General features: G+C 41.9%; 1 protein-coding gene across 1 annotated transcript; it reads right to left on the bottom strand.

The window, feature by feature from the left end:
- Window positions 1–1,712: 1,712 nt before the first annotated feature.
- LOC133825395 (uncharacterized) lies at window positions 1,713–3,564 on the bottom strand. The gene is made up of 2 exons (XM_062258347.1): window positions 2,772–3,564; window positions 1,713–2,671 (listed from the first exon to the last, which is right to left on the bottom strand). Exons 1-2 carry the CDS (start codon window positions 3,562–3,564, stop codon window positions 1,713–1,715), a joined length of 1,752 nt encoding a protein of 583 aa, XP_062114331.1.
- Between the last annotated feature and the right edge of the window lie 9,568 nt (window positions 3,565–13,132).

Here is a 13,132-nt window from a genome sequence, read left to right as displayed (position 1 = left end):
TCAATGTTGTAGATTGATTAATGGTTATGGAGATTAATTGTCATTTGAAACATTTTCACTATAATTGTTAAGGTGTTTAGAGATGTTTCAAAGTTTCAACTGTTAATCTACTCATATGCTTTTTATAGGTATATATGTCAAATCTGTCGAATGGACATGTGTTTCCGGTTCAGTGTTTAGTTTTGTATTGTTGAAGTTGTGCTCTTTCTTTTCCATATTTTTTCATCTCTTGTTTCCATGGCATTGAATGTTCTTTTCTTCTTTCCTTGAACTTTTTATATCATAATTACATATTAAATAATATTGTTATGGTAACATTTTTCTGCGCTGTATAGTCTATCTTAGATATATATTGGTATATTATTGAAAAAAATGTATAATGTTTAAAAGGGTTTGCACTTTTGAGTTATTAGGCAAGAGATGATCAAATTATACATTGAACATGGAAACACAACATTTTTTTGGGAATTAGAAATCTCTAACATGATTGCATGGTCAAGGTGCTACTTTTACTCTTTTGTATGTACATATATATTATAAATACATGAATATTATTAGAAATAAGAGGATAATCTATAAATATATATATATATATATGTATATGTGTATACATTGATGTGATGCATCTCTATTGCTAGAGCCGGAATGGAATTGAATCAGAGGAGATCAGGAAGGAGTTTTGAGGATGAGAAACTTTAAGTATACTGTTTCTTGTACTAATTTGGTTGCTCTTTTTGCTAGAGATGACATTGTCATGGTATATATAAATATATATACACACATATGTAAGGATTCCATTTCTTTAGTGCATTCTTGATTTCAGTTTATTGGTATTGATGTTGAAGGCAATGTTGTCCTTTTAGGTATTATTATTCTTATTTTCATTACTTGCAACATTAGTTAATGTTGTCTATGTTCACACTTGTATATCAATTTGATTTTTAAATCTATTTACCCATGATAACAAAAAAAGGCTTGGGGATCTTTTGTCATTTTCATGTTGTGTTGTACTATTCTTACTCTATTGTTGTTTTCTTTTTTAAAAAAAAAAAAGAGTTTTGTCTTTGCTATTTATGTGTCGATAAAATTTATATATATATTTTTAAAAAAACTACTTTTTCATATGCAAAAAATATTGATTTTAGTGGCGAACTTTGAGTTTGGACAATTATCCGTTAATACATTTTTATTTTATTATGTAGACTATATTGAGTTTGTGTTATCTCTTGGATAAATATTGAGTTTTGAGATTACTTGGATATGATTTATTTGATCTTTTTTTATTATAATTTTATTATAATTTTCTTATATTTATTTTTAAATAATAAATAGTATTCAGAAAAATATTTTTATTTTTTAGTTTAGAAAATAAAAATAAAAATATGTTTACCAAACATGTTTTTTGTTTTTAAATTTTTTAAACAAAATATAAAACAAAAATATATTTTTATTTTTATGTTTAAAAAATTTAAAAACAAAAATTTTACCAAACACAACCTATATTTAAGGATTTCCATAAAGGATGAAACTTGAAGCCTTTATCCTTAGATGCCTTATGAAGGACTCGAGTAAGGTATTCCATCACTAATACAAAAAGTAATGGAGAGATAGGATCACCTTGACGAAGCCCTTTACCTCCCTAAAAGCTGCCTTGGATCCGACCACTCATAAGCAAGCAGTAGGAAGAGCCTCTAAGACAGATCATAACCCATCTAATGAAACGGCCAGGAAATCTGAATGCTTTCAGCATGTTCTCTAAAAAAATCCCAGTCTATGGAATCATAGGCTTTACTGATATCTATCTTCATCAAGCATCGAGGAGAACTTTGTCTTCTATTATGACCCTTAATTAGATCTTGAAGAATAAGGACATTATGAGCAAGAGATATATTCTTAATAAAAGCCCCTTGATTCTGATTGATCAACTTAGGAAGAACATAAATCAGTCTGTGATAATGCATTTTTGAGATGCATTTGTACATAGTAGCACAACAAGCAATAGGTCTATACTTAGTAGCATTTGTAGGATGATCAACCTTAGGAATGAGAGCTAAAATAGTACTATTCAAAGACTTAGGAATATATCCTGTGTCAAAGAACTCAAGAACTGCCTTAGACACCTCTTTCCCTATGTCTGTCCATAGACTTTTAAAGAAACCAGCTCCAAAACCATCTGGACCAGGGCTTTTGATAGCATTTATACTAAACATGGCAGTTTTGACATCTTGATAAGAGAAAGGCTTAATCAGCTCCAATTGATCTTCAAAGTTCATAATCGGACCCAAGTCTATTATTGAAGAATCTATATGACCTGAAGTTTTACTTGAGCAACCCAAGAAAGACTGAAAATGTTGAACAAAGTGGTTAATCACCTTTGGGTAGTTATCTTCTACTCTGCCTCCTTCAGTTACAGAAGACACTATCCTGTTGTTAATTTTCCTTTTCTTCATACTAGCATAAAACATTGAAGAGCTTTCATCACCAAAACGGAGCCAATCTATCTTACTCTTCTGATAAAGAAAACCGGCATATATTTTCTCCTGCTTCTTAAACTCCAGAAAAGAGGACCTTTCAACCAAACATAAACTGTGATTCTTCGGGTCTGAGAAAAGAGTGGATTTAGCTTGTTGATAAGCTCTTTTACTTTCCTCATACTTTCTGAAAACATCTCCTATAACCCTTCAGTTAAATTTCTTCAGCTCATCTTGAGCCGAGAAAGTTTCCAAGCTATCTGATCTAACCCTCGGCCCTCAACCTTTAAACGCTTATACCAGTTAGCCAAGACTGTTGGCTTGAATTGAGGATGGCCAATCCACATATTGTAGAAATGAAACGGTTGAAAACCCTCTTTTGGACTGATAATTGCTTCAAAAGGATAACACAGTGATCTGAAACTACCTCCCAATTCGCAACTGCACTGACATTAGGAAAAGAATCCAGCCAATCCTCATTGAAGAACACCCTGTCTAACTTGGAGAAGATATGATTTCCCCCTTCCTGATTGTTCGACCAAGTATAAAACGAACCCATTATCTTCATTTCTTCCACCATGCCAAGATCAATCCAATGTCTAGCATCTTCTAGCTCTTTCATTGTTATAGCCCTAGCTCCCATTCTATCTTTTGAATCAAAAACTGCATTAAAATCACCTACAATTAGCCAAGGTTTAATAGGGAAAGTTAAATTGGCTAACTCAGTCCAAAGAGATCTCCTGGCCTCCAGCTGGTTTGAGCCATAAACAACTGTAAGGCAAAAGTCTTGGTCTGTAGTACAAAGTCGAACCCTACAATGACTAAATTGATCATGATCCTTTATAGCTTCAATTTTAACCCAGCAAGCCTTCCAAATCAAAAGAATTCTACCCTCCAATCTCGAACTACTATAGTAATCCCAACCTGTAAAACTAGTACCCATAACTTCCTTAAGCTTCTCTCCTTTAATTTTTGTTTCAAGGAGAGCCCCAATACAAACTTTATTCAACCCGCAGATATCTAAGATGGGCATCTGCTTATTCCTCTTATTTAACCCTCTAACATTCCACCTCATTAAGTTGAAACTCTCCATTCAAATTCAATAATGGGGAAGGGTCAATGAGTGCCTGCTACTGTTCTTCAAGAACACTAAATGAATTCCTTGTTTTTTGAGATGGAGCTGGATTTATTGGTTTCAGAGTCCCTGATTTTTTCGGATAAGCCCACCCTTGATCTTTTGGAATCTCCTCAAGTTGAGACCCGTTTATCTGCTTTGATTGTGCTTGAGCTGAAGTTGTCTGAACAGCCACTGAAGTATTACCAATCACTTTAGGTTCAGTAGGGTCGGCTATAGGGACTTTCAACCACTCCTTCTTCCTCCAAACTACTCCAGTCTCAAACTTGCAAGAAGTAGCTGTGTGTCCCAACTTTTTACATTGGGAACATTTCGTAGGTAGCCACTCAAAATCAATCAATTGTTCCATAAAACTTGACCTCTCTCATTGATATAACTGATATATTGAGGAAGTGTTTCTGAAATCTCCATGTCCACTAAAACTCGAGCAAATTTTATCATCGATCTTTCTTTGGTAATCTTGTCAATCATTATAGGTTTCCCTATTGTGCTAATAAGAGCACTTAAGCAGTTTACTTCCCAATATTGTAACCCAAGATCTAGAAGCCTGATCCACACTGGAACTGATTTTATTGACTTCAAAGAATCAATATCAGTTGTCCAAGGCCGAAGAACTACTGGCTTCTTTTCAAAATGTATCACCCCTTATTCCAGGACCAAATCACGAGTTGTTTCATCTTTGAATTTGACCATAGTGAAACCAGTATTAATTCTTGCCACACGTTCAACCCCTAGCTTTCCCCAAATTCGATTGATGAATCCTTCAAATACTGATAATGGAGGATTAGCACCAATCACCACACAAATCAAGGTAGACTTCCAGAATGAGGCTTCAACTTCAATTTCCTCAATATTCAACTGAGCAATTTTTTGACCATCCTTCTGAATTGGCTCCTTGAATTGCAGTTTTGTACACCCATGTGATGGAAAAGATTCCCTAAACTGGGACCAGGTTTCCTTAGCAGCTTCTTGGAATGATTGGGCCTCTACCTCCTCTGCCCACAATGAGTTTCCCTTTTTCTTTGTGCATAACTCAAGGTTTAGAGATATGCCTTAGGCCCAACAATCATTTGGTAGATGGTTATGACTTCTGTAGTAAGGGAATTTTTTAGGGTTTATTTCCCCTTCAGGGTTTTTCTCTCTTTCCCTTCTTCATGAAAATTATCTTTTCATGTGGTTAATCGGGGTACATTGGTGTTGTTTTCTTTGACCAAATACTTAACTACTCGTCTTTCTTTCAGATGTCCCGTGACCCTGACCTCGAAGAGTTGCATTCACAAGGGTATCACTCTTTCCACTTCAAATTTCTTTCACTACTTTGATATGAGCAAGAGGAACCCGTCGTCGACGTGTCCCCAATATCCAGGAACCTTTGTTTGCAAAGAGAATATCGGGAGTGCAAACATGTATCTATCTCCCGAGAAACCGCAGCTCGCGAGTTCAGAGAGCTACAGAGAGGAAGGCATCGAGGGTTCATAGAATGCACCTTAGCAGTTTCGAATACAAGACTTCCCTCTTCCCCAGTAGGAGTTGCTTTAGCACTTCCTGGCTCGATGAGTCAAGTTTCAATTTCCGAGTAGGTCCCTTAGTCGCCCTACCACCCGTGGGATCTATAGTAGACCCGACAAGTCTCCCCCTCGGGCCACTCACTTTGACTCGGAGAACATCCCCTCTAAGATAACCTCTATGGACATGCTTAGAGCCATCGAGAAGCACTATGGAATCTCCTCCATTCTCTTCATCAACTGAATCACCGATAGGTTACTCTTACAACGGATTCTCAACATGGAGCCAGGCCCATCTAGAAGCTAAGGCGACCCTTCCACTCCACCAATATTTCATCAATTTCTCAGTGTGGATGCGGATCTCATCCTTCCTACTCTTCCTGAATGCCTACCAACTACTGGCAGCATTCTATGTCCTTTGCAAGGAGAGGAATTGGGTCCTTCCGAGCCTTGAAGAACATCACTTTTACTTCCGGTTAAAAGCAGCCCCCAAGAAAGGCTATCAGGAAGATCACGAGTTCTACTAGTTGACAAAGTAGGCTTTGCCCTACCAAATCCTCCATCACAATGAGAACAAACCCCACGAATTGAAATATAAGTTCTTCTTCTCCATAGGCTTCGACAAGCGTAACAATCACCGACTCCGTTTAGCTTTCAATAGAGTCATTAATCAACGACACCTCCTTGTTTTTTTATCCCTTGCTTTGTAGTCCCTTACTTATTTTGTGCTTCTGAACTCCTCCTTGGCAGGTCAATATTCAAGGCCTAACTAGAAGGATGAGTACTTAGTTAAGGCTCAGGCCATTCATGCCCTCTCTCACAAAGAAAGGGACATTTTGTCGTTTGCCACCACTACACGGCTAAGGGAAGCTGGGCTCATTGGCGCTGGGCAGAAAGTAGACCATCTGGATATGACGAGGATTGTTAACCCACGCCAGAGGGACAAGTAAGTATTCCCTATGATTTTGGTCGACAAGCCCGCGGTGATGGATGACTCAAACCTAAGGGCCCTGGAGGAAGATATCAACAAGGCTTCCAAAACCTCTTGGCAGTTTCCTCCGATGAATGCTAAGGATGTGGCATCCAATCTAGGGATGCTTGTTCCTGATGCTCGAGAGCTAGATGGGAACGCTCCTGAGCCCCAAATTGAGCTAGAGGATGAAATTTATGAGGTGTTTGAGGTTGTTCGTGCTCAGTGCCCTAATCATTACCTGAGTACCCTGAGACAACACGAGGCTGAAAATCAAGGCAAGGAAATTTCTATCCTTGCTCCCCGAATTATCAATGAGGGTCACAATCTGGGGCATTCTTCCTTTACTCCCACCTTACATCGCTATGGGTATGTCGACCGTCATTGGTCGTGGGAGCAATACTCTAACAATCTCGATTGAGTCGATAAGGTAGTTCATCACCGTCATCTTGGGGATCTCGCAGGCACAGCGGCGATCGACCAGCTCACAACCATATGGGTTCGAGGATTCGATGATTATAGCACCAATGCAAGCTCAGGCCTAATTTTAATTCACGATGCCATGAAGAGGACGGTGGAGGAGTTAATTTCCTCAGAAAGTGATGACGAATCAGGAACCCCTGATGGTGGGATGATGACTAATTAAGTCGATTGCTTTTATACTTTGCTTATCCTTCATTATATTCTTCTTTGACTAACTTTTTCCTCTGTTGTATTTCAGACCAAATGGACTCCACTCACTTGATAACCGAGAAGAGGAAAGCGGCCCTGGAGGTCTGGAAGAGGAAGCAAGTGACTGACAAGACCTTGGGTGTAACGCCCTACTTCCTTAGAGTCGTTACTAAGTGATTTTAAAATGTGCAATTAACATGCTAATCGATGTTTTAGGTTAAAAGTGCAGCTAATCATAACAGAAGTCACATAGTTTGAGAAAATAAATCCATTCATTGAATATTATAAAGCATTAAACATTTGGGATCCCAAAATACTGTTTTAGAAATATTTACAACTCAAAAATATAACTAAAGTCGACTAAACGACAAAATTAAGTCTAATACAAACGTCTCCCAAAAATACCCATGGATGTGGCAGCCAGGCAGGCCAAACATGTACGCATCGCTTCACGCTCTCCATACTCATGGTTGGTCGACTTTCCCCTTGCCCTTACCTGCACCATAGAGCACCCATGAGCCAAAGCCCAGCAAGGAAACTCCACACAAGCAAATAATGTATGCATAACCATCAATTAACACATAGCAAAACCCCAACATGTGAAACACATACGGCCATGTCATCCCAAGCGCTTTACCAGGCCCTGGGTTCGCAGTCTACACCGTAAGGATATCCCAGGTATCCTATAGGGTCTCACCCTGGCAACTTGCACTCAGCGTGCTTAACGCTGCTCCCGGCCCCATGCCGTACTTGGCCTTGCCGTTCTCGGCCTTCGCCATTCCCAGCCCTCGCTGTTCTTGGCTCTTGCCGTTCATTCACATATATGCACACATAACATAATTAAACAAATACTTAAACACGTATAAACATAATCAATGGGGCTACGCCCTACAACACAATCTATAGGGCCTCGCCTTGCTCTACGGGTACAACAGTTTTCTTACCTGTGTCCCGAGCTTTCCAAGCACCGATGTCCCAAGCACAGTCCCCTAGTCCGAGCCTCGCTGAAAACCTAGTCACAACGCATCAACAACATCCATCCATCAAGTTCTAATCCAATAAATAACTTTGGGTCATAATTCTAGTCTCCAGGACCTTGAATTCTATCAATCCGGGTGATAAAATCCATCCTGAGCCTTAACTTTTGGATTCCCGAGCCTAAAACCTCCTTGGAGTCCAAAAGCACACTAAGTGACGCGGCCCCATAAACCCATGTCGCGGCCTGCCTCAACCAAAAACCAATCCCCCAAAAATACCCCATGCACGTTGCGGCCCAAGCTAGGGTGTGCCGCGGCCCGCCCTTTTTCCTAGCCACCAAAATATTCTAGAGGGTCGTGGCTCAGCAAGAACAATGCCGCGGCCCAACCCTTCAAACCCAGAAAAATCCTCCATTTTCTCCACCAAATTCAAGCCAATTTACCCCAAAATCAACCTAACATTTCAAGTCAATCATCACATAAGTTCTACTACAGTCTCAGCAACAAAACCTAACAAGAATTAACCCCAAACCTCATCTAAAACTCAAGAATGATTCTTCATCTAGCTCACATGCATAACTCTGAAATACCAGCAGAAAATAAACATAATTCATCAAGTTAAAAGCTTACCTTTGTGCTTAAATAAACCTCTGAGTTAATCCCCTAAGTTCCAAGCTCCTAGCCCCCAAAGTTCCCGCTTGATTCCTTAGTCTCTGGTTAGTTTTTCACCAAAACCTCCAAGATTCCAAGGGAGAAGAAAGAAGCGAGAGACAGAGAGAGAGAGAGAGAGGGTCGGTTCCTTAGTTTCTAAGTGCTTCCTCAATTTTTTTTATTTAACTTAAGTCTCTAAGGTTACCTCAAAGGCTCGGGGTACCAAAAATGTCCCTGGGGGAAAAATGGTAAATTTCCCCGATATTCCCTCCTAAACACTCTAACTTTAAATATATCTCCAAATATTTATTTTCATAACCCGATAACCCCATAAAATGTCTAATGCCCGGAATACCCCTCGACTCGCCCCAAGTCAGGTATTCGTCCCCACTGTGACTTTCTTGCTAAACAGCTCCCTAGGACTGTCTCGGATCGTGCAACACAGATATATCACAAATATATCACAATTATTACATGTATGCCCCCAACGGGATATAGTTACAAACATGCCCCTAATAACCAGGCGGGGCCCACATGCATATTTAATTCACCTAAACATGCATTTCTAATCACACACTCATCAAATTCACACATTAACATAATAAACCACTTATTGCTATCCATGCATGCTAATCTAGTCCCTAAGCCTTATTAGAAAATTTGGGACGCTACATTGGGGGCCCAAAAGAAAGTCACGATCTCTATCTCCAATGCCCCCGTAGCTGCCTAGGCAGCGGGGCTGTCAGTTTCTATCTATGAGGTTCCGTCCTCTATCACCAGTTCTATTCCAATGACGGGACCTCACCAAGATTCGAAAGCCCAACCACAACAATGTCTGGCTGAAGTAGGGAGGCTTCCAGTTGATCAGGAGGCCTTCGAGAGAATGGCACAGCGAGGGAAAGTCATTTCTGAGAAGTCGGTGCTACTGCTAGCAGCCTCGCTAGGGCATGTCCCCCCGGCCGGGGTACCAAGCACGGTCACCCCCGAGGTGGGGCAAGATGCTTCAGAGGCCTCAACCCACACCAGCTTTAAGGAATATTTATGCAACCTTAGGGAGGAGGTTGCCCATGGGCTTCCAGGCTACTCGTGACTGTGGGGGACATCATAGGGAGCATTCCGCCTCAGCGATGGGCCCAACTAAGGGAGTAGAACATTACCCACCTTTCTCAGAGTTAGTCGGTGATAGCTTCTCTTAACTTACTCTTGTTTTTTCTAACTTTTACTATTCTCGTCGTTGATTTTTTTCTCCCATGTTCTTTGCAGATGGCTCTCCTCACCATCCAGCAAAGTAAGGTTGTGAAAGAGTTGATGTGGGACACTCAATGCCTTCATGAAGAGCTCCAAAGTTCTATCTTCCTCTTAAACAAGGCCGAAAAGGAGCTGGCCAAGAAAAAAGGGGATGGTGCATTCCCCCCAAAGGAGGTGAAGAAGCTGGTGCAGTCCCTCTCGAAGGAGAAAGCTCGGAGGGAGGCAGTCGAGAAGGGGCTTGTGGAGGCCCATAGGTGAGTGGAGGAGTTGGTCAAGCTAAAAAAGGATGGTGCACTCCCCCTTAAGGAGATGAAGAAGCTGGTGTAGGCCCTCTCGGAGGAGAAGGGTTGGAGGGAGGCAGCTGAGAAGGGGCTCATGGAGGCCCAGACCAGAGTCATGTCCCTAGAGAAAGACAAATTTGATCTCATCGACTAAGAGATAGTGCTGAACATGAGGATCAATGCTTAGATTGCTCGGATAGCTCAAGTCATTGAGGAGAACCTAGTGGAAGTCAAGAAGTATCGCAAGTAGTCTGACTCCATCGTGATGGATGCCATTTTCAACATATGGCTCTGCAACACCGACTTGGATCTAAGCTATCTGGGGACGATGAGATGTATGTCTGGGGTTTCTACAAGGAGCCCCTAAAGGCTGAGGAGGCTCAAGAGAACAATATTTTGACCACCCCGGGCCTACTGCCACCGAGAATGTGGTTATCCTAGCTGTTGGGGTGGCCCCGAGGCCTCGGAGGCTCCCGCTAGTGGAGATGGGTCGACCCCACAGTAGCTCATGTTCTGTATATTTATTATTAGTTTTGTAATTGTGTTTGTATTTTACTTATAGGTCATCGGGCCTCTGGAGTGTAGACTAGAATTGCTCGTATTCCTGAGGCCTTTTATACCCAAACTAATATGTAATGACCTTTGTATATATCATTGTCGTTTCTCAATTCAGTTGACTTTTTTTTTTTTTTTAAATCATACGCTACTTGGGCACTGAAGCTTTGCGACGCTCTCAGGCTCCCTTAGCATAGGTTTACTCCTTAATGGTTCAACTAAATCGGGGCATTGGGAAACCCTATGCCTAGCCCTTTTACACACTTGAGTGACTTGTTAATATTGCAACGTTAGTCGCATCCATTTTTAGGTTATTCTTAGCACATGCGATCATATGAATTTAAACCTAGGTCTACACTTTTGTGTAAGTTTTGAGTTATTCAGGTAACTGTTAGTTTGGCACTAAGGCCACGGGATGAACTTAGGTCTTGTAGGACTTTAACTCAAATGTCTAAGCTTTAGTACATTCTCTTCTCAACTCTGAGGTACACCTTTTAGGTTCCTGTTATTAGAGTTGACCTATGTATTCAAAGCTTAGGATCGTCGCTTCTCGCATTGACTTCAGGCCTTAAAGCACTGCAGGGACTGAGTTCAAGATTTAGCATACTTATTGTCGACACTAGGGTTCGAAACAATCTATGGTCCCCCTTTCAGGTGCCTTTCGACTAAGTTTTTCCTTGGTCTCATTTGCTAAAACTGTTGCTTCTGAGTGATTCGAGCCCTACTCATCTGCCCCCCAAGTGATTGGATATTAGAATCTGTAATCACTTCTAATGGGTGTTTAGGTGAGTCACATGAGGTGCCAATTTTGATGCATAATTTAAGCAAAAACTTCCTCAAATTCCTCATATTGTGTTTTAGGATTACTCATTGTCCATTACATAGTAAAACATGAAATAGTAAAGGCAGGAAATACAAAGAGAAAAAAAAAAATTCCTTAAAATAACACTGGTAATATCGGCAAAGGTGCTCGACATTCCAAGCATGTGGAATTAATTCTCCATTTAGCCTAGCTAACTTGTACGTTCCTGGTCTGAAGACTTCCTCGACTTGGTATGGGCCTTCCCAGTTGGTGCATAGCACTCTTACTCCTGGATCCTTGGTAGCCAAAAACACTCGCCTAAGGATGAGGTCTCCCACCGATAATTTTTTATCTTTCACCTTGGAATTGAAGTATCGAGTGACCTTTTGCTAGTAGGAAGCGACCCAGAGTTAGTACAACTCTTGGTATTCTTCGACCATATCCAACGAGTCCTGAAGTAACTCGTGGTTAGTCATCAATTCATAGGTGGTGCATCGATGAGTGGGAATAGCTTCCTCAACTGGGAACATAGCCTCGCATACGTATGCCATGGAGAAAGGTGTGTGGCTGGTGGACATCCGAGCATTAGTTCGGTAAGCCCAGAGTATCTGGGGTAACTCCTCAGGCCATGCCTTTTTAGCCTGTTGTGGATGCCAGAATTCCACACCAAGTAAAGACCACAACTCGCGTTCAAATCTCCAAGATAATCACGCGACACCATGTTTTGCATAGGTCTTTATGTCTACGCAAAGTGAGACTCTGGCATATCTTGGCCCCAAGGCCTTCATCTCATGCAATGAGCTGACCTCCTTATCCCACAAGAGTGAGCTCACGAGGACCCTTATGCATGTGTGCCACGTAAGGCCATTGCGTCTAGGCACCTCACGGGGACCTTGTGCTCATGCACCTCGCTGGGACCTCCCACCAAGGCGCCTAGCTGACCCCTGTACCTGTGCGCCTCATGGACGGTCATGCCCATGCACCTTGTGGACTGTTGCACCTAGGCACCTTGCGGGGATCTCACGCCCATGCGCCTAGCTGGGACCACTACACCTAGGCGCCTTGCAAGGACCTCGCGCTCATGCGCCTAGTTGGGACCTCGCGCCCATGCACCTCGCTGGGACCTCGTGCCCAAGCACCTCGCAGATCCCTGCGCCTCACAGACACCCGCGCCTATGCGCCTCATTGGACACACATGCCTCGCAGACACCCATGCCCTTGCACCTCTTTGGACCCATGTCTATGCGCCTCACAAACCCCGGGCAATGTGCGCCTTGCAAATGCCCGCACCAATGCGCCTTGCAGACTCCCGCCTTGTGCACCTCGCAGACCCCCATGCCTATGGGCCACGCGAGTCCCTTCTATCTATGTACGCCGCAAGGCCCTTTCACCCATATGCACCTAAACACATACCTCGGTCATGCATCCAAGATACCCACCTCGCGTGTAATGTCGAGATGTCACTTCAGCAACCAACCACATTTTACATACCTCACCGCCCTGCCTCGTATCTTGTCTTTTTCTTAGTAGCTAGGATCTTTCCTATGTATTCCTATGATGTGAACACTTGGTGTTAAACACAATGCCATTTTGAACTCAAAGGGCACTCATAAACTCCACACTCCCAATGAGTATAAGTGGAAAAAATTTCACCATACTTACCTAAGGAGGATAAAGAAAGGGACAAGAAGTATGATCAAAATGCATCTATATAAGTACGTACGGGTTACCAAGAACCAAGACACAGATCAGACATCCACACCAGACAAGTAGTGGCAGTACAAGAATGGTACGTGGTTAAAACTTCACTACCACGCTCCTGACATTCATACCAGACAAGTGGTGGTGATATGACATAGTACAAG

This window comes from Humulus lupulus, chromosome 3 (assembly GCF_963169125.1).
Source record: "Humulus lupulus chromosome 3, drHumLupu1.1, whole genome shotgun sequence".
Taxonomy (NCBI): Eukaryota; Viridiplantae; Streptophyta; class Magnoliopsida; order Rosales; family Cannabaceae; genus Humulus; species Humulus lupulus.
Note: the sequence above shows the minus strand (reverse complement) of the source record. Positions and strands in the feature narration are given on the sequence as shown.